Raw genomic sequence first — 18,376 nt, forward strand, 5'->3', positions numbered from 1 at the left:
GGACAATACACAATGCCGGTAAAGATTTCTTGTGGAAAACAATTTGTGGTCATGTATCAGGAATATTAAAAATATTCAGTCCCTTTGGTCTTGTAATTCCATTTCTAAGAATCTATCCTGAGGAAATAATCATAGTTGTGGGGAAAGATTTATGCACAGCGATGCTCCCTAAAGCATTATTTATAACAGTGGAAAATGGAAACAACTTAAATAATAATAAATGTGGCCAGGTTATTAAAGCACCAGGCACTTCACACATATATTTCTAGTCTTCAAATAAGCCCGTGAGTTAGACAGCAGAGCCTCTATCTTAGATGGCACTCTGAGGTTACATGACTTGCTTAAGGCCACACAGCTAAGTCAGCAGCAGCTGAGATTCAAACCCAGGCCTGTCCATGTTCTGTCCACTGCCTCATGCCACCTCTGACAACAGGGTACTGGTTAAGTGAATTATGACAATTCATATGAAGAAATGCTAGAGAAGTAGTCAGATGTTTTCCAAACTATTTAACGATACAAGGTTAAGGCAAATAAGCAAATTTATACACAAAGTCATAATCTAAAATATGAAAAAAGTGATATAGAAGTATCCAGACATGGTTGAAGAATGAACAAATGACAACAAAATGGCTTTTGTGCTCACCTCTGGGTTGAGAAATTATAAGAGTCTGAGTTCTTTTTCTTTAAATTTCTATGTATTCTCTAACTTTCCCAAACAGAGCACCTGTTATATTTATAATCAGATATAAAACAATAAAAATTGTAAATATGTAAAATAAACGTGCGTAAGGGATGAGTGTTTAAAGATTTTCTGACCTTCACGGTTCCAGAAAAACTCCTCCCTGAGCCACACACGATACAGGGAAATAGTGGGGCTGGGGGCCCCCATTTGGTGGTCCTGACCCTCAAGCCAGATGGTCATTGGGCACTCCTCTGTGTCCCCACACTCTGGGGAGAGCCCTTCGGCATGGCCTTCCTCTGCTCCTACCTTCCGGAGCCTCCTCTGAGGTTTTGATTAAGGATCAGGGAACCGGCTCAGTCACAGGCACCGAGGCCGACCTGCTTGGGCCAGGAGATGCCCTGGCAGGATTGGTGGCGGCAGTCAGCTCTGCCCGGCCCCAGAGATGCTACAGGGTCTCAGCACCCTTCTGCCTTTCCCATCAATAGATTATCTCGTGATGTGGCCTGGCTCTGGCTGGAAGGCCACCCTGTGAGCAGTGCACTATACATGCAGGGCGCTAGCAGGCACTGATGCCGAGGTACTCCTGTGCAGCCCACCTTCCATCTCAGCGGCCCCCATTTGGACGGCGTAGGGGTGCGTCTCAGCGCCAATTTTACTTTTACTCTGAGAACCAGAAAGCTCAAAAACAAATCTGAAATCATTTCTTTCTCTTTCCTTTCATGTCCCTAAAATTCTATTTTAAAAAAGAAGGTCTCTATTTTTTTAGTTGGATTGCTTGTCATTTATTATAAAAATTCCCAAATCCCTTTGAAAAGTGGGTGGGGAGCCGTGTATGACTGAGAACTATGGTCGCCATTCTCAAGGCACCTTGTCATATCCCCTGCTCCTAGGCATCCCCTGCTCCCTGCTCCCCATTTCCTTGGGTCACATGGTGGGCCGGTGACTGCTGGTTAGGCTCTGGCGGAAGTCACACACAGTGTTTAGGCTGGTTCGGTTTGCTGTTTTTTTCCTCACCTTTCTGTCATTTTCCCCAGACATAGATTAATCACAAGTTAATAGGAGCTGAAGGCTGAACAATACAGGGAACTTTTCAGGGTGGATTTTTCTGGTTCTTTTTTTAGCTACTCTGAGATTTCTATCAATGCTGCATCTGTTGGCTAAATCAAATCTTTCAAAGGTAATACACGATCATGACTGCTAGAATTTGTCTGTGACAATCCAATTGTGGAGGGGACATGGAAGAGGCCTGGCACACAGGCACTCTCTTTCCCAAGGTTATTCCTTTATGAAGGAGGGTGGTTTTTTTGTGTGTGCTACAAAGCGTTTATAAAGGGACTGAAGAGTCGGGGAATCTGCCAGCTTCTTCTTCCTTCCCAGAGCGCATGGATTCGACCTCTTTGAAGCAGCCTCTCCAGAGCAGCACAGGGCAGGGAGAGGCGAGATGAGCAGTGTTTCTTTGGTTGGGGGTTGGGAGCACTTTGCCTCCCTGGGAAAGATGCTCAAGGCCTAGCAAGCTGTCCTGGCAGGGCCCTGTTGTAAGTTCTTGCAGAAGCTGAGGGAAAAAAGGATAGGCTTCTGGGGAGCCCATGCTCCACCTCTAGTGGAGTTGGGTGGACACAAGAGAACTTTTACCCCCACCAAGCTGATGAAAGGTGATGAACAGATTGGGAAACTGAGGCATAGAGAGAGAAAGTATAACATATTAGGACACTTGCTCAGACGGAGGGGGTTATGAGGCCAGGACTCAGGGGCCCTGGTCCCCACCCAGAACCTGCAGCGTAACTGCCTTGGGATTAGGAGTCGTAGAGCCGTCCCTCTGCTCTTCCTGGATCCCAAGAGAAGGCTCTATAATGGGACAAAGGCTCATGGGAAGAGAGGAGTGGCCTGTGTCCACCCGGAGAGGAGAGCTGTTCTCTGCGTCCATGAGAACCAAGCCAAGCGCCGCATGAGAGCTCAGTCAGACCGGAGGCTCTCACCTCAGGCCGTTTTGCCTCCCCGACCCAGGAAGCAGTTTTGGTCATCAGAACTCGGGGACAGGGTGTTGCTACTGGCCTCTAGTGGGTGGAAGCCAGGGATATCGCTGAGCATCCCACAACCCACAGGACAGCTCCCCACAGCAAAGGGTTACCCAGCCCCAAACACCAATAGTGGTGAGGATGCGAAACCCTGACTTAGACTGAACTACTCTGTGAGTGCTGGGGGCTCTGCCAACCGGGGCCGTATGCCAAGAGAAAGGGGTAAAATGTTAAAAAAAAAAAAAAAAAAAAAAGGGCAAACATCAGCTCAGGGGCAGAACCACCAAGAGGGATAAGTTGTTGAAGATGAACTCAGTGATTCTTTTTGCTGAAGGCCCACTCTGTGCCAGGCACCATACGAAGCTGAGGCTGCAGAGATGGACAAGCCAGGCTGCTCCTGCCCCCAAGGAGCCCTGGCTGTGACACAGCTCCCTGTGAGGAGGCGGCCACGCAGACACTGAGGGCCTGGGCAGGGAGCTGGCTGCCAGGCCCTCTCGGAGTCCCCACTCCTGAGAAGCGCTACTGGTTCCCAGTCCCTGAAACATGACATGCTTTAAAGACACTAAAGCAAATAATCATCAATATTGGATGGGCTGAGATTAGCGACGGAGAAGAGGGAGTCCTTCCAGATTAATAATGCATTGAGGACTCCTTCAGAGAAAGGATAAATTATGCAGGGCACGGCTGCTCAGGCATGGGAGGAAAACAATAGCTCTTTAATTGGAGGGTTGGTCCGACTCTGTGGCAGGGACTCTTCCCACTTTGGACCTCAGTGGCAGCCTTGCTTCCTGTGCCTGGGAAGGTCCTCCCTGGGCTTCCCCGTGGGAGTGGGGGCTCCTCGTGCTGTCCTCCACCCAGGGAACCATCGGAGGCAGCTGTTTAGTCCCTGCCAGCTACGTAGGACCCTGTGTTTAGAGCCCTGGAGCTCACTCTGCCCTCCAGACCCAGCCCAAATGCCACCTCCTCCAGGAAGCCTTCTCTAACCAGCATAGCATTCTCCTATGGTGCCTTCTGCACATAGCCCTGGGTCACAGTTACTTGAGCACTTGTAGGGACCCACATTATATATTTGTATATATGTATATATATGTTGGGACTTATTTCATCAATTCTAAGATGCACTTTCTGCTACATTTTTACATCTCTGATCCTGGCTGTGCTATACAATCAGTGCTATGTCACGGTTCAGTTTATAGTGTTTTCTGTTTTTAGTGGTACATGAAGCAAAGCTGTGCCTCACTACTGGTGGTGTATCTGAAGAAATACAGTAGAAGATGCCCAGTGTGTGTGAGTGTTCCAGACCCAAGTTCCTGCAGGCTGGACTGGTGCTGAGGGACCCTTTATTTCCTCTTTGCCATCCAACCTGCAGGCACTCAATGTTTGTTGAATGAATGACTGAGAAAATGAGTGCTCAGGTCATATGCAGCTCTGTTGGCTCCAGGGTCCCCTCTCACCAGTCTCCTTCCCAGCCCTCTGCCCTTGCAGGCAGCACCATCCTAGCCGCTCAGCTCCAGGGACAGAGGACCAGAGGCAGATTCCACCTAAGCCCTAACACTTGTTAAGATGCCTCTGCTTATAATGACCTCAGCCTCTTGGGCGCTTTGCATTTCCAAAAGCTATAAATGACGAGGGGCCAAGGCACCATCCTAACTGCCCCAGCAACAGGGTCGCAAAGCCGAGGTGCCTCTGACTAGCCTGCCAACGGCAGCAGTGCCCACTGACCCCCACAGCCAGCCCATCCCTCAGCAGTCCTGCAGGCAAGAGGGGAGAGGGAGACTCCTCTGCCCTTCACCACCCAGAGAAGAGGCAGCCACGTAAAGGCCATGGAGACACTTATCTGGGGCCTATAACCTCATTTATTAGCAGAGGGTGGTGCCAGCTGGTACATGAAACCGGAAGTGAAGGGAGCTGGGAGAGGTGGCCCAGGGCAGCTCTGGCTTCTCCGCTTCCCAGAGTCAGGCTCTCTGGAAGTAGGGGTGAGGCCAGCTTCAGCCACAAACCCCGAAGGGCACAGAGTGCAGAGAAAGGCTGGCCCCAAGCCAAGGCCCTGACGAGAAGCCTGGCCTCTGCGTCTCCCGCCCCTCCGCCCTAGCCAGGGCCTGTGCGGACAGCCCTCTCCATGCCCTAGGCGAGCCGACTGATTACTAAGTTCCCTCCTAGTACTCAGCCTCTGTGGCTGAGGTGCCTGCTTCTGTCCTGGCGGTCCCGTCTCTGGACCACTGTGGGTAGGGAAGGGCCTGTTAGGTGCGGAGAACGAGGAGGGGAAATGTTCTCCAGGGTGCTGCCCCCAGAGCCTGTGGCCCGATGGCGCAGTCCTCCAGGACGGTGGCCCTGTGCCACCCCCACTCTGCTCCCCTGAGGGTCACCAGGCTCCCTCCTTGCTCCTGTCGGGGGGGTTCTCAGGGTGGCCCGTTTTCAGTGCTGGCAGCCACGCGTGGTGGACAGAGGCAGGTGACCTGGGTCCCGGTCCTGTCGTGTGGCCTTGGATTTCCCTTCTTTTCATCAGTGTTTAGCAAAGGTGACCACTGAGGTCCCAGCTCTCTCACTGGCCTCCTGGATGACCAGGTGAGAGGCAGGAGTCCGTGGCCTGAGAGGCCCCATATGCTCCAGTGCCCACTGTACCCCTGTGCCCAGGTCACTCTTACCTGATGGTGGTGTCGGCATCACAGGGGCAGGGCAAGGTGCAGCCTAGGCCGTACCAGCCCTCAGGGCACAGCCGCTCCTGGCAGCGTGGACCTTTGTAGCCAGGCTCACATTCGCAGGCGCCAGTGGCAGGTGAGCACTGGCCCCCGTTGTGACAGTCACAGCGCTGTGAGCACTGGAAGCCGAAGGTCCCGAGGGGGCATTCCTCTTGGCACCTGCAGGAGAGCAGAGCAGGGCTAAAGCTGCAACCTTCACCTGCCCTTCCAGATCCATCCAGTATGCCCCACAGCCTCCTTCTCTCTCCCCTCCTTCCCTCTCCTCCTCCAGGAAGTATTCTGTGGTTTTGTTACCATTGTCACTTCCTTGCTTCACACCAAGTCCCTTCGGTCCCCCAGTACTGAATTTACACTATCATATTTCATTGATTATAGGCTTTGAGATTTTCCCCCCATTTTTTGACTGCAATAAAATATATGTAGCATAAAATATCCCATTTTAACCATTTTTAAGTATACAATTCAGCGGCACTAAGTACATTCGTATTGTGCAGCCATCACCATCATGCATTCCCAGAACCTTTTCATCTTCCCAACTGAAACTGTAGCCATTAAACAATAAATCTTCTGTTTTTAAAATACATTTTAACATCTTTGAAATCAGTTAAGACTTATAACTTATGGCATATCACAGTTTAATTATCAGTGTTTATTATTCTTAGATGTATATGAAAATGATTCATCTTATAATTGGTAGCATCTTAGAGTTGATGAAATGGGGGTAATTTCTACTCATTGTCTCTGTTTTTTGAGTCTTCGGGGCAGATGTGCAATCCCCCTTTCTCATACTGGGTGCTGTGTCTCCTCTGCTGGTGTGGAATCTCCCCAGTGAAGAGTCATCCACCTGCATCAGACTGGAGAATCCTCCACGACAGGGCCTGTTTCCTCTTCCTTAGGAAGGGCTGAGTCTGTCTCCAGTGGGTGAGCCCCCAAGGAGGAGGCCCGGGCTCCGTTTGTGCTGCCTCTGTCCTGGCCTAGCACGTGGAGCTCCCAGCATAGTGGCAATTATTTGACTCATCAACTCAGAGCCGGCAGTCGTAGATCCTCTGCGGGGAGGTGTGACCCGCATGGCTGAGTGCCTGGCTTCCCGGATGTTCTCTCTGGTCCCATACTCACCCCTCGCCCCAGCCCAGGGCTCTTTTCCAGGGGATGCAAATCCATTGCCACAGCGGTGAATCCTGACAAGTTAAGGGGTAAACCTGGGGGCATTGGCCTAAAAGAGGTGAACAACTGTGTCCCAGGGACAAACAGAAATGGCCTGTGGAGTTTTGGATTCTCTGTGTCCCAGCACTGCTTCAGGAGCTCTGGGAGTGGAGAACTAACCTCACAGCTCTGAAGCCACCTCCTCATCACAAAATGGGATAACCACGCAATCTCACCAAGCTGTTTGAGATTAAATGAGGCCATGTGTGCAAACATTCAGAAAAGTGCCCTGAACATGGTAAGGGCTCAATAAGAAATATTAGTTATTACTTTAATGCTGTTTTCTGTAGCTCTTCTAACAGCCTAGCTGACCTGTCTCAGATTCTGGGTTGAAAAGCTCAAAGGGAGGAATTCCAAAATGGAGTGGACTTGAGGAATTCTAAGTGTTTTAATTGCTCATGTTTTCCCATTTTCCTGGTTTTTTATATGTCTTCTACAAGAATTGGGGGTATAGGGGGTGGAAAAGCAATAAAAGATGTTTAAAAAGAAACAGCTCCAGCATCTTTATTAAATCTGGGAAAGTTTTGTTCGAAGCAGTGTTCTTGCCCACACAGGACGCCCCTGTCTGGGTGAGCCTGGTCGCCTACTGGGAGGGTGGGTGACGCCGTGGGGCCAGCTGCTGAGTCGGTGGGCGCCGAGAGCAGCGGGTGTGTCGGGCCTGAGCCTCGGCAGCTGTACGCTGGGCTGTCTCTGCCTCTACCGCCTGTGCCCGCAATGATGGGGGAGGAGGAGGGTGCCCGGGGAGTAGCCTTGAGGACTTCCCTCACAGGAGGGTGCCACCTAGTCTTGTCAGAGCCACTGTGGCAAAAGGAGGAATCGGGCAGAATGGAGGCGCCGGGGCACTGATGGCTACAGCCCCGGCACCACCCAGAGAAGGGCTTCCAGCTGCTCAGGCCTCGAGGCCGGGCCTCAGGCCCCTGAAGCCGCAGCTGTTTCCGTCAGTCTCACTTTGGAGTCGCGGATGTGGCTGTGCAGATGGGTGAGGTGACTGTCCCAAGCGCATACAGCCTGCAAGTGGCCGAGAGGACCCCAGACTGTCCTCCTGCAACTCTCGCTGCATTTTAGCCCTTCTGAGGTCTCTTGAAGGGAAAGAGAACAGAAAAGAGGAGGATGAAGAGGAAAGAAAGCAGGGATGTCTGGAGAAGGAATGGAAGGTAGAAGACAGGAAGGAGGAGAAGGAGGATGGGTGACACAAGGAGGGAAACTGAGGCAGAAGGGGAGGAGCAGAGTGTGGAAGAGCTGGAAAATCACTCTCTGAATGGCCGGCCCCTGTTCAGCCTCAGAATGAAATCCCCCAGAAGCCCCTCGGTGTGGCTCTCCTCGGGTATTGCGCACATCAGGGGAAGAAACCCGGGCCTGGAGACACCGCCTGACTCCTCTTTCACGGGACCATTCCCGCTCCTTGCCATCCGCAGAGCCCTGGGCGGTGAGCTCCCTCGGAAGGGCACTTCCCCACCCAGCCGTATTTATGGAGTGACTGACTCCACAGCCCCAGAAAAAGAATCTGGAAATGAAATATTGACAACCTAATCCATTTACATAATCAGCCTCATTTTTTTTTCCCACTCACAATTTAAACAACTTATTTATTTAGAGATCAAGCAAGGACTGCTAATGAATTTTACACAAAGCACGCTAATAACAGGGCCTGTGGAACAGAAGGGTAATCACAGCAGGAATTAGTTTTCTACTTAAACATCCTTCCTTTGCAACATATCAATCTAATGTGTCCAATATTGCCATTAACAACCAGATACATTGCTCAATTAAATTACAAAATGAGCTGCAAAACCCCCGTTACGTTTCGTGTTTAATTTGCACTGGATTCTGCCTATCCGGGGAGGCCTGCATTATTACACCCACTCAACTTTAATATGGTCGAGATGACTTGGGGTGGGTTAATGCAGCTGTCACCTACAGAATTGATGGAGGCAATTTTACAAAACATTAAACACCAGGCGGCCTGTTTAGGTGGGAAACCCAAATGCTACCCAGCCCTCCCATTGAACTCTCTGTAGTGATTGGCAAGGTTGGCAAGAGGGCCCTGAAGCTTTTGGGATTTCTTTCTGTCCCAGGATCATGGGGCACGCCCCAACAAGAAGAGAGATTATTTTTCCATTTGGTATATCTTGGCAGTGAAAATCGAGAGAGTCAATGACATAGGGTCTACGGGTATTGAGATCAGCCCCCTGGAGTCCCGGGCCTGCTCATCTCTGACAGGTGCGCTGCATTTCCTCCTGTGCCAGCGGATAAAAACAAAGGGGTCCTGTTCTGGTTCTTGGTCTTCTGACCCCTGTTCCTACTAGTTCATCTCGAGCATTTCCTTACTGGGGGAGGTGGTGAGGATGGGAATGCGGGCTCAACGGTTCAGTCTTCCCTCCTCCGCTGCCCCCAGAGACCCAGTCTCTGACAGAGTCAGGGAGGGACCCCCAGATGCTGCACCCCATGCTCTTAGCCTGGAAAGCCTGTGAAGATGAACACCGGCCCAGAGATCAGATCTAGCTTAAGATTTTGGGCCCAAGGGTCAACAAGCCCAAGGCAAAAAATGGAAACTCATTTTTCTAGACATCACTAGGGATTTGGGGCTGACTCCAGTGAGAGTTAGAGGAACCCAGTTACATCATCACAGTGGGCAGGAACGATTGGTTGATTTAGCCTCGAGCCTGCCTCATCATGTCACCTGGGAAGGAGAAGCTAAAGGATGGTGAACAAATGTTCCTCTTGCCTCACCTTGTCCAGCCAGAGTAACAAAATCCAGAGCCAGAGATGAAACACGGATCCCAGAGAGCCAGGCAAGGGGTGTGAGTCTCCTCTTCGCTGCTCCCCTCTCTGCCCGAAGGCACACGTGTGGTTAAGCAAGAGGGAGGAGACGTGGTCCAGGACCATAGGCAAACGTCCTCTTCAGCTCGGGACCCACGCGCTGTCGGACACACTAGTGGTTGCCTCTCTCTCTTCCATAGCACCCACCCTATGGTCATGACATCCTCCTTCCTACGCGGCAAATGCACGCTTACGGTCATTCCTCAGCTACATGTTTTGTGGGTTATCCACTCTGAGGGCTGGTTTGATTCCAGGGCGTGGTGCCCTTGTTAAGTCTGCCCGCAGGCCACAGGCCTTTAAAGGATGCAAGCTAATGTCAGGATCCTTTTGGTGGGACTCAAATTAGGAATAAAAATTTACTCCTAGAAGAAATTGTGCCAAATGTGTGAACTGTGTTTGCACTCTCAGATGCTTTGCATTATTGGTGCCTTTGCCTCCCTCTAGTAGGGCAGAAAGTAGACTGTGGGTGGCAGGTGCTCACCTCCTTCCCAGGTGAGTCAGTGCAAGTTCAGGGCTTGGGTCACAGGGCTGGGGGAGGGGGTGCATGGAGCAGGCTGAGGGCTAGGAGGGATGAGCTGATGACATCTCCCTGGCAGAAGGACTAAGAGTGCTGTGGGCTGGCAAACCCCAGCTGTTCTCTGCAGGGCTGCTGTGAAAAGGAGCGATAGGAACATCAAGGAGAGCATCGCTGTTGTCCATCCTTACCTGTCCCCCATGTACCCAGCTGTGCAGTGGCACTGTCCTGTCACATGATCACACTGCCCTCCATGGTGGCAGGGACAGTCCTGGCTGCAGTTCTGGCCGAATGTTCCTGGTGGGCAGGGCTGAGCACACACTGCTCCCTAAAACAGAGGCAGGAAGACATGCATAGGTGGTGCTTCTGAGATGCATCCTGAGGCCACTCCCTCCTAGAAATGTCACCGCTGCTGTATCCCCAGGGGCCACCCCATTCCCTTAGTGGGACTTTCTCCTCAATCACAGAAGCATAGAGGGCTGGACATCATGGCTCCAAAGCCCCATTTTAGAGACGAGGAGACTGAGGCCAATTTGCTCATTCAGTTAATTATTCAGCACACATTTTCTGAGTACCTGTTGTACACCAGAAACTGCAGATACTAGGGATACAAAAATATAAGCAAGACTCCATTCCTGACCTCCCAGTCTACTGAGGAAGAGACAAGAAAACAGATAAAGATAAAATACAAGGTGCTGTGTGCTCTCGCCTTGGTATACAATAAAGTGCTGAGGAAAAACAAAGAGTCACTCATTACACTTGGTGGTCTGGAAACATGCATTTATTTGTACTTCTTTCCTAAAGCCAGCTAACATGAGAGCAAAGGAGAAAAGGTACAAGGACAAAAGGAATGGGAGAGGAGACCATGGAGGATAAGCAATGTCACATGTTGGAAGGTGACAGAGCAGACAGAGGAGCCATACCTGTTCAGGTTTCTGCTTGCCCAGCAATGCCAAGTGCCTCCAAAAGGAGCTGAGGAGACACTGGGCTGCTCTGTAATCTCAAACAAGCTCAGGAATCAGAGGCATTAGGAACCCCTGGAGGCCAAGGAGCAGGTGTAGTGAAACTGGAGGGCGGTGTGGAATTTTTATAAAAGAGGGAATTAGACCCCACTTCAAATGGCCAGGTGACTTCCCAAGTCTGGTAGAAGACTGGCAGTTTACTTTTGGAGAGGTTGCCCCGGAGGCTTTGGACACAGGAATACCAAGCACAGCTGGGGTTGGGGTTGCTCTGAGAAATCGGGACCATGTGGAACTTTGCTGAATGATCAGACCTTCTGCGATCTTTCTCTGCTCAGCTCCCAGACTGCTGATCACCAGACTATACTCCCTCTGGGAGGATTTTGGGGGGATTCCATTCTGGGGACACTAGTGAGCTCAAAAGGAAGGACCTACAGATACTGATATTTGAGGATCCCATCAAGCAACAAGCCTGGCATCTTTCCCTAACCCCAGGCTTCCAGCCAGTTCTCAGTAAAACATGAACAGGTGGCCAAGGATCACCAGATATTTTAAATAAAGCTCTCACATGAAAGATGAAGACCTAAGCAGAGAGGAACCAGGACTTATGCAGGGAGCAAAGAAAACTTTATGAAAGAGAATGAAAAAACCTCTATTATAATTACAATGAATATCTATAGGTAGGTATATGAAAACGTATCCACAAAAGAACAGAGTGCTAGGAAAGGGAATATTCAGAGAACAGTAAAGAGTTCTTGAAAATTAAAAATAAGATGGCAGAAATTTTGAAAATTGCAATAGAAAAGCTGGAAGATAAGGAAATCTCCCACAAAGCAGAATGAGAGAGGGAGAAAGACCAGTGGTTGGGGGGAATGAATGAAATGCGAAAACATTACAGAAAACATAATAAAAATGGATCTATCTAGGAGGTCTGACAGCTAATTAACAGGGGTTCCAGACAGTAGAACAGAGAAATTGGAGGTGTATAAATTATATACAAGAAATATAGTACAAGAAAATTCCCAAGAATGGAAAGATGGTAAGCACTATCTTTGACTTGAAAGGGCGTATAGAGGACCCAGCACAAGAAGTGAAAAAACATGCACATTAAGGCTTATCATTGTAAATTTTTATAACTCTAGGCATAAAGAAATGACCCTCAGAGTTTTTCGGAAGTCATATTCTTTTGTTATTCATATTAGTCACATTCATATTAGTTAAGAAGTCTAAAGGTATTCGACTTCTTAACTAGAAGCTAGAAGACAATGGAGCAGTGCCTTAAAAATTCGGAGGGAAATCATTTCTAACCTAGAACTCTATACCTAACTAAACCAGGATTCAATAAAGACCTTTTCAGATTTGAACAGCCTCAAAAAACGAACTTTCCGTGAATTTTCTCAGGAAGCTACAACAGATTTTTTTCATCAACAAAAATTATCCAAGAAAAAAAAAGTCAAGGCATGGGCTCTTGGATATGGAGAATCCAACAGAGAGAGGGAAGAGGGGTCACAGGGCATCAGCGGAAGGAAGTCTGAGAATGACAAGGGAACAGCACGAACAGAAGCGCGCGGAGCTTTGCAAGGGCAGCTCAAGAGACGGCAACAAAAACCAGACTGAGAGATTTCTGATGAATCCGACCTTATTGAGATGCATTTTTGAGTTCTATCAGTTTTAGGAATAGTTACAATACATATGTGGGCATACTGACATAAACATTAAAAATGATTTAATCAATAATTGTGATAAAGCTCCTCTGAGAGGGAGGGAGGGGCCGCTTTTGTTTGCAATCGTAGAGCTGAATCTCATTCCACAGTAAGAGGTCAATGGGCTCAACAATGTCTACAAAAAGTCAGGAAATGGCAGTAAAGCCTGTTACGGGGAACTATACAGGGCGAGGCCGGAATGACTGCCTAAAAGAGTTGAATGTGGTTGCCATTTGGGGGTGGGATTTGTCAGTGGGGCAGGGGACTACTTTTCCTCTCCCTCCAGTATCAGCCTTGTGGGATCAGATAACTTTAAGAATTACACGCATGAACCTTAGGTCTTTGCTGAACAGAAATCTGAACCTGCTCTTATCTCCGGCTACAGTTATTTCTCTTATGGAAATCAAGGATTCTCCCACAATTAATCAATTAGTTCAACAAACAATTATTAAGCATTGGTAATTGCCAACCCCAAGGAAGCTAGTTTAGTCAGGAAAATCCTTCCAGGCCTGAGTCATCTTTCAATATCATTCAATTTACTAGTAATGAATTAAGTGGGGGGCCTTCGTGGCTCAGATTTCTCCTCCACACAGGAGTCAGCCAGGGAAGGGCTGGGGGTGAGGCATTGAAGGGAGGATTGAGGGGGCAGAGGCGGCAGCTGTGGACAGAGAGAGGCATGTACTTGGAGGAGAGGGCCCGGAAAGGCCAGAGAGGGGAGTCCCTCCCCCTCCTGGAGGTGGGGGGGTGGGTACCCCACAGGGGCCTGCCTTTCTCTCTGCATCCACAAGCTCTAGGGATTCTTGTGGGAAGAGAGGAGTCTTTCTGGTCACTCACTGAACCAGTCCTCTGCAGTCCTGGGCTGGACAAGGACACACTAACCCGGAAAAAATGTTTTGGGCCATTGTGGGTGGCTGTGCTTATACCTCCTACCTCCCCATCACAGAGCAGTGTGGGGCTCTGCTGCGCTCACACACACATACACACAACCCTCCTGCTAGGCTGCAGATTCCACTGCTCTTCAGAGCTTCTGAGACATGACCAGGGGGGCCAGGAGGAAAGTCTGGTGCACAGATTGGGAAATCAAGCATCCTTGAGACTTTCTGGACAGGTGGGCAAGTGTCCCTTTAAGCCCCTGCTCAGTATTTCCCAGCTGCAGGCACCCCCAGGTCCCTGAATCGTTGGACCACTCCGTGGGCTTCTACTTGCAGGGCCTGCAGGAACTGGATACCTTGGTAGGCTTGGGCCTGGGGTGGTAGAAAGAACCCAGACTCAGTCGGCATTGGGCTCAAATCCCCACTCTGCCTCCTCCCAGGAAGCTGAGCTGGGAAAAGTCATATGATCGTGCTGAGCCTCCATTTCTGTATCTGTAAAATGGGAGAAGAAACCCGGGTCTCCGAGGTGGCTGTGAAGATTGAGATTTGAGATGTGAAGGAACCAAGTGCAGCCCCTTAAAGAGCAAGCCTGTCATTGACCTTCACTCAACGCTGAGTCAAACCTGATGACACGGCGTGTGGGAGGCGCCCAGGATGAGCTGGGGCTGAGGAGAGTGGAAGGGAACCACATGACTGATTAACTGCTGCTGGTGGGAAACAGCCTTTGGGAGAGAGCAGGCAGGAAGGCGTCAGCTTAAGAGAGGTGCGATAGAATGAGTTACGAGAAATACTTATTTGGTCATTCAGATGACCATGTATTTCCCAGGCATATCTGGTCTTCATCCACAGTTCCTGTAAACACTGCAAGCCTTAAAGATCAAACGGGTGTTTTGTCATGTTCCTGAGAGACTTTTGGACCCCCCCCACCCAAGGGCAGGGGCTGGAGGCTGAATCAGCCAGGGGCCACTATTCTAGCCAGTCATGACTAAGCAGTGAAGCCCCCATGCACACCCCTGAGGAAAGCCTTTTGCTCCCTCTGCTCTGCTGTGTTCAGCTCGACTGGATCCTGCTTCCTGGTCGGAGAGAGCTTCTTGGGGAACCAGAATGCCTCGCCGTGCCACCGAGCCAGGCCTCAAGCTCCACGAGGAGAGAAGCTCCTTTATTTGGGACCTTGCCCTGTGTCTCTCTTCATCTGGCTGCTGACTTGTACCCTTTGCAGTATCCTTTATTAATCTGGTAAAGGTAAGTGTTTTCCTGAGTTCTGGGAGCCACTCTAGCAAATTAATCAAACCTAAGGGGGAGGTCGTGGGAACCTCCACTCTGCAGCCGGTAGGTCAGTAGGTCAAAGGCACAGAGAGCTGCCTGGCGCTTGCAACCGACCGGCATCTGGAGTGGGGGGTGGGGGCAGTCTTGTAGGACGGAGCCCTTAACCTGGGGAGTCTTGTGCTGTCTCCAGGCAGATAGTGTCAGAACTGAGTTGAGTTCTCGGACACCCTGCTGGTGTTCGAGAATTGCTTGGTGTAAGCATGTGTGAGAAGACCCTGTCCCACACACTTACACACATTGGAATCAGATCCAGGAACCCGAATGGAGTTACATGACTATTACCGCTACGTATATGCAGAAGGAAAAGACGGCCCCTTCGCATTTGGTGTTGGATGAGTGGGAATCACAGTGGCCTTATGGTTTTTCTCCTGCTGTTGGCTGAATTGTGTCCCCCCAGCTTCATACATCCCAACCCTCAGCACTCAGAGTATAACTGTATTTGGAGGTAGCGCCTTTACAGAGGTAAAAAAATTAAAATGAGGTCATACAGCGGGCGCTAGTGCAACAGGACTGGTGTCCGTATAGAGGCGATCGGACACAGACACGCCCAGAGGGAAGGCGGGCGAGGACCCAGGGAGAAGAGGGCCTCAGGAGGAGCCCACCCTGTGACACCTCGCTCGTGGATTCCAGCCTCCAGAGCTGTGAGAAAATAAATTTCTGTTGTTTAAGTCTCCCCGGCTGTGCTACTTTGTTAAAGACAGTCCGAGCAGACTACCACACTTCCCCTATAGCCAAGTGAGGGCAAGTCTCTAATTGCAGTGGGATCTCGGCCTGTGTGGCATCTAGAAGGTTGGAGATGAAGTGAGACAATAGTCCTGCTCCTCTCAGAACTAGTTAAACCGATTTGTCAAACTCTGGAAACCAGCTGCTCCTTAGGAGGACTGTGGCTAAATGGAGCATAAAAAAGGAGAAGGCCAAAATGGTGAAGGGTCTCAGGGCCGTTTCTCCTGGAGAGGAGACAGCTCAGCCTCTCCAAGCATCTGAAGGCATTTCTATGATCACTGCTGTCCCAGGCGGCATGGACGCCCCTAACGTGCAGTGAAGAGTGACTGGTGTGGACGCTGTGGGAATGATCCCGGCCACAGGCCAGGGCGCCAGGCTCCATGAATCACCTTCCCAAACCTAAGTGGCTCTGATTACCCAGCCTCAGCGACAAATACCTCTTTCTGGCCCTTCATGAAAACTGGTCCTATTTCCCAGCCCCTGAGCTCTGTCTCTCTTTAGGCCCATTGTTGTGCGTGCGTGTGTGTGTGCGTGTGTGTGTGTGTGTGTGTGTGTGTGTGTGTGTGTGTGTACACAAATGCTATATCCGGCCTGCACTGTCAGACTGGGAATTCCTAAACAGGGCTGATCACAGCTCCTCACACTTCCCCATCTGTCTGCACCACCCACTTTCATCAGCTACTCACACCTGATTTCCCTTGTCTGCCAGGTCTTAGAGCCCAGACAAAAGAGAGGAAGTAATTAATTCCGCAGGGTCTCTGCAAAGGCCTTCCTGGAACAGGCTCGTGACAGCTGGGCCAGTAGAATGTCCCGTGGGCATGCTCAGGACCTGCTGCCCGGGAGTCTCTGTGGTGAGGCCTGGAGGGCCAGCGTTCCTGGTGGCTCCTCACCAGCTCTGTACACGGCCAGTCCTGCCAGCTCCGTACACGCCCAGTCCTTCAGGGAGCCGCACAATGTGAGGGAGTTAGCGATCGTATTCTTTGGATCTCTGAGTATGGTTAAAGCTACTTGGGGCTGACGGGAAGGTGAGGCATTAGAGGATGGTAGAGGGAGGCCCCTTCTGCCCGGCACCCTCTCCCCGAGGAGGGGCTTCACTCCTGAACTGCAGATTTGTTACACTGTGACTCTTCATGCACAGGGATATTAATAATTCATACAAATCTGCAAGTTAAATGCTGTGTCGAAAATAGAAACACAATTGTCTACAATAAAATTAAAAACATAAAGTCCCCAAATTCAAAGGCTTCTATTGACAGAATCTCCTGCACCACATCCTGATCCACTGGACTGCCTGCTGCCGGGCCTCCAGGCCCCAGACTGTGGGTGGTGGAATTCCAGAAGCGGGCTGGACATGAGAGGGCCTGTCCACAGAATGGTTTGTGGTGGGTTTAAAAAGGACAGGTGTGGGCAAGGCAACTGCAGCCCCCTTGTTCTTCTCAGAAGAGACAGACAAACAGACACCAAGGGCTGGGAGTCAGGAGCCCTAGTTTCCAGCTCCCCCTCCTTCTGTAGCAGCAGTGTGGCCCTGGGCAGGTCACTCAGTCCCTCTGGGCCTCAGCTTCCTCATCTGAGAAAGGGCATCAATAGACCAGTGGTGTTCAAACATCTTAAAGCTGGGAGGCCCTAGCTTTATGTGAAATATTACTTAAAACCTCAATAGAGGAAGTAGATTAAAATGGAGAAGTTGGAATGTGTGGGAGCCAGAGCCCTAATTATTAGGCTCCCCTCCCCTCCGCTCCCCTCCAAGAAACCCTAGAACAGGTGTGGGTCTGTAAAACACAGAAGGAAATCCTATGGTATCGATCAGTTATTTCTAAAATGCAGACCTGCAGACAAGGTTGGCTGCCTCAGAATAATCTGGGGGACTTAATCAAAAATAGAGGTCCTGGGCCCCAGAATGTCTCTGGTGGAGCCTGGGACTCTGTATGAACAACTCCCCCCATCCCCTGCCCTGCGACTCTGGTGGACAACCGGGTCTGGATGCTGCTGGACCAGATGATTGCTCTACAAAATTCTGGCAAATTCAGGCATTCCTCCTGCCTGCCCCCCATGACCTCAGTGTTCACAGCCTCCCGAAATACCCCGCTTTTGCTCAGCGGCCCTGTCTCCTCTGGCTCTGCAAAGCCTCAGGCCCCAGGGGAGGCAGCCGGCCCTGCCACTGAGCTTCCTCCCAAAGGAGGTGTGCAGCAGGGGGTCAGAGGCAGGGACACAGCCCCGGACAGTCAGCCCTAGAGACTCACTCACTGCTTCTGAGCTGGAGTGAGCTGGATAAAAGGAGGCTTGTGGGCCGTGTATGGGAAGCACGGATATAAAACAGAGGACTTGAGAGTGCAAGGCACTGCCTCCTCTGAGCCTTCTGCCGACTGGGGCAGCTCACAGGGTGGGGACTCACTACTGCTTACAGACGGGGAAGTGGAGATCAGAGTACTTGAGGCTTTTTCAGGGTCAACATTGGACAAGAGACCTGAATTTAGGCCTATGAAGTTATGGGTTCCATCCTCCTTTCCCCCAATGGTGGTTTCCGACACAAGATGTGGATTGGGTGAGTCCCTATCAGAATCACCAGGAGCACATGTTAAAAACACATGGTGGTAGGGCCCATGGCATCAGAGTGTGTGGTGACTGCAGGGGGTAGAGGCTGGGAACCCGGAGTTCTGTAGACTTAGGTGACCCGTACTCTGCCGTCTCCCCACCCTTACACTACGCCCTTTCTGCCACACCTGGCCCACAGCCCGTGGCAGCTCAAGTGAGTAAGTACCTAGGCCCAAGGGAAGAGCCAGTCTATGAGAAGAATTCAACTCCTTTGCACACGAGGGACCACAGGCTCAGGGAAGTTAAGTAACTTTCCATCAGGTCGCAC

The 18,376-nt window shown here is 50.6% G+C and overlaps 1 protein-coding gene across 12 annotated transcripts in view; it reads right to left on the reverse strand.

Annotated features, from left to right (window-relative positions):
• Positions 1-18,376, reverse strand: part of MEGF11 (multiple EGF like domains 11) — a 329,933-nt gene that overhangs the window by 53,251 nt on the left and 258,306 nt on the right. For all 12 annotated transcript variants that reach the window (XR_012120744.1, XM_037010031.2, XM_037010030.2 and 9 more), the window contains exons 8-9: positions 10,125-10,261; positions 5,343-5,555 (exon numbers count right to left, since the gene is read on the reverse strand). Coding sequence is in view for 11 of the 12 variants with exons in the window: in XM_037010031.2 (XP_036865926.2) it covers positions 5,343-5,555; positions 10,125-10,261 (350 nt within the window). In the remaining variant the exon portion in view is untranslated. The remainder of the gene's footprint in view (positions 1-5,342; positions 5,556-10,124; positions 10,262-18,376) is intronic.

This window comes from Manis javanica, chromosome 8 (genome assembly GCF_040802235.1).
Source record: "Manis javanica isolate MJ-LG chromosome 8, MJ_LKY, whole genome shotgun sequence".
Taxonomy (NCBI): domain Eukaryota; kingdom Metazoa; phylum Chordata; class Mammalia; order Pholidota; family Manidae; genus Manis; species Manis javanica.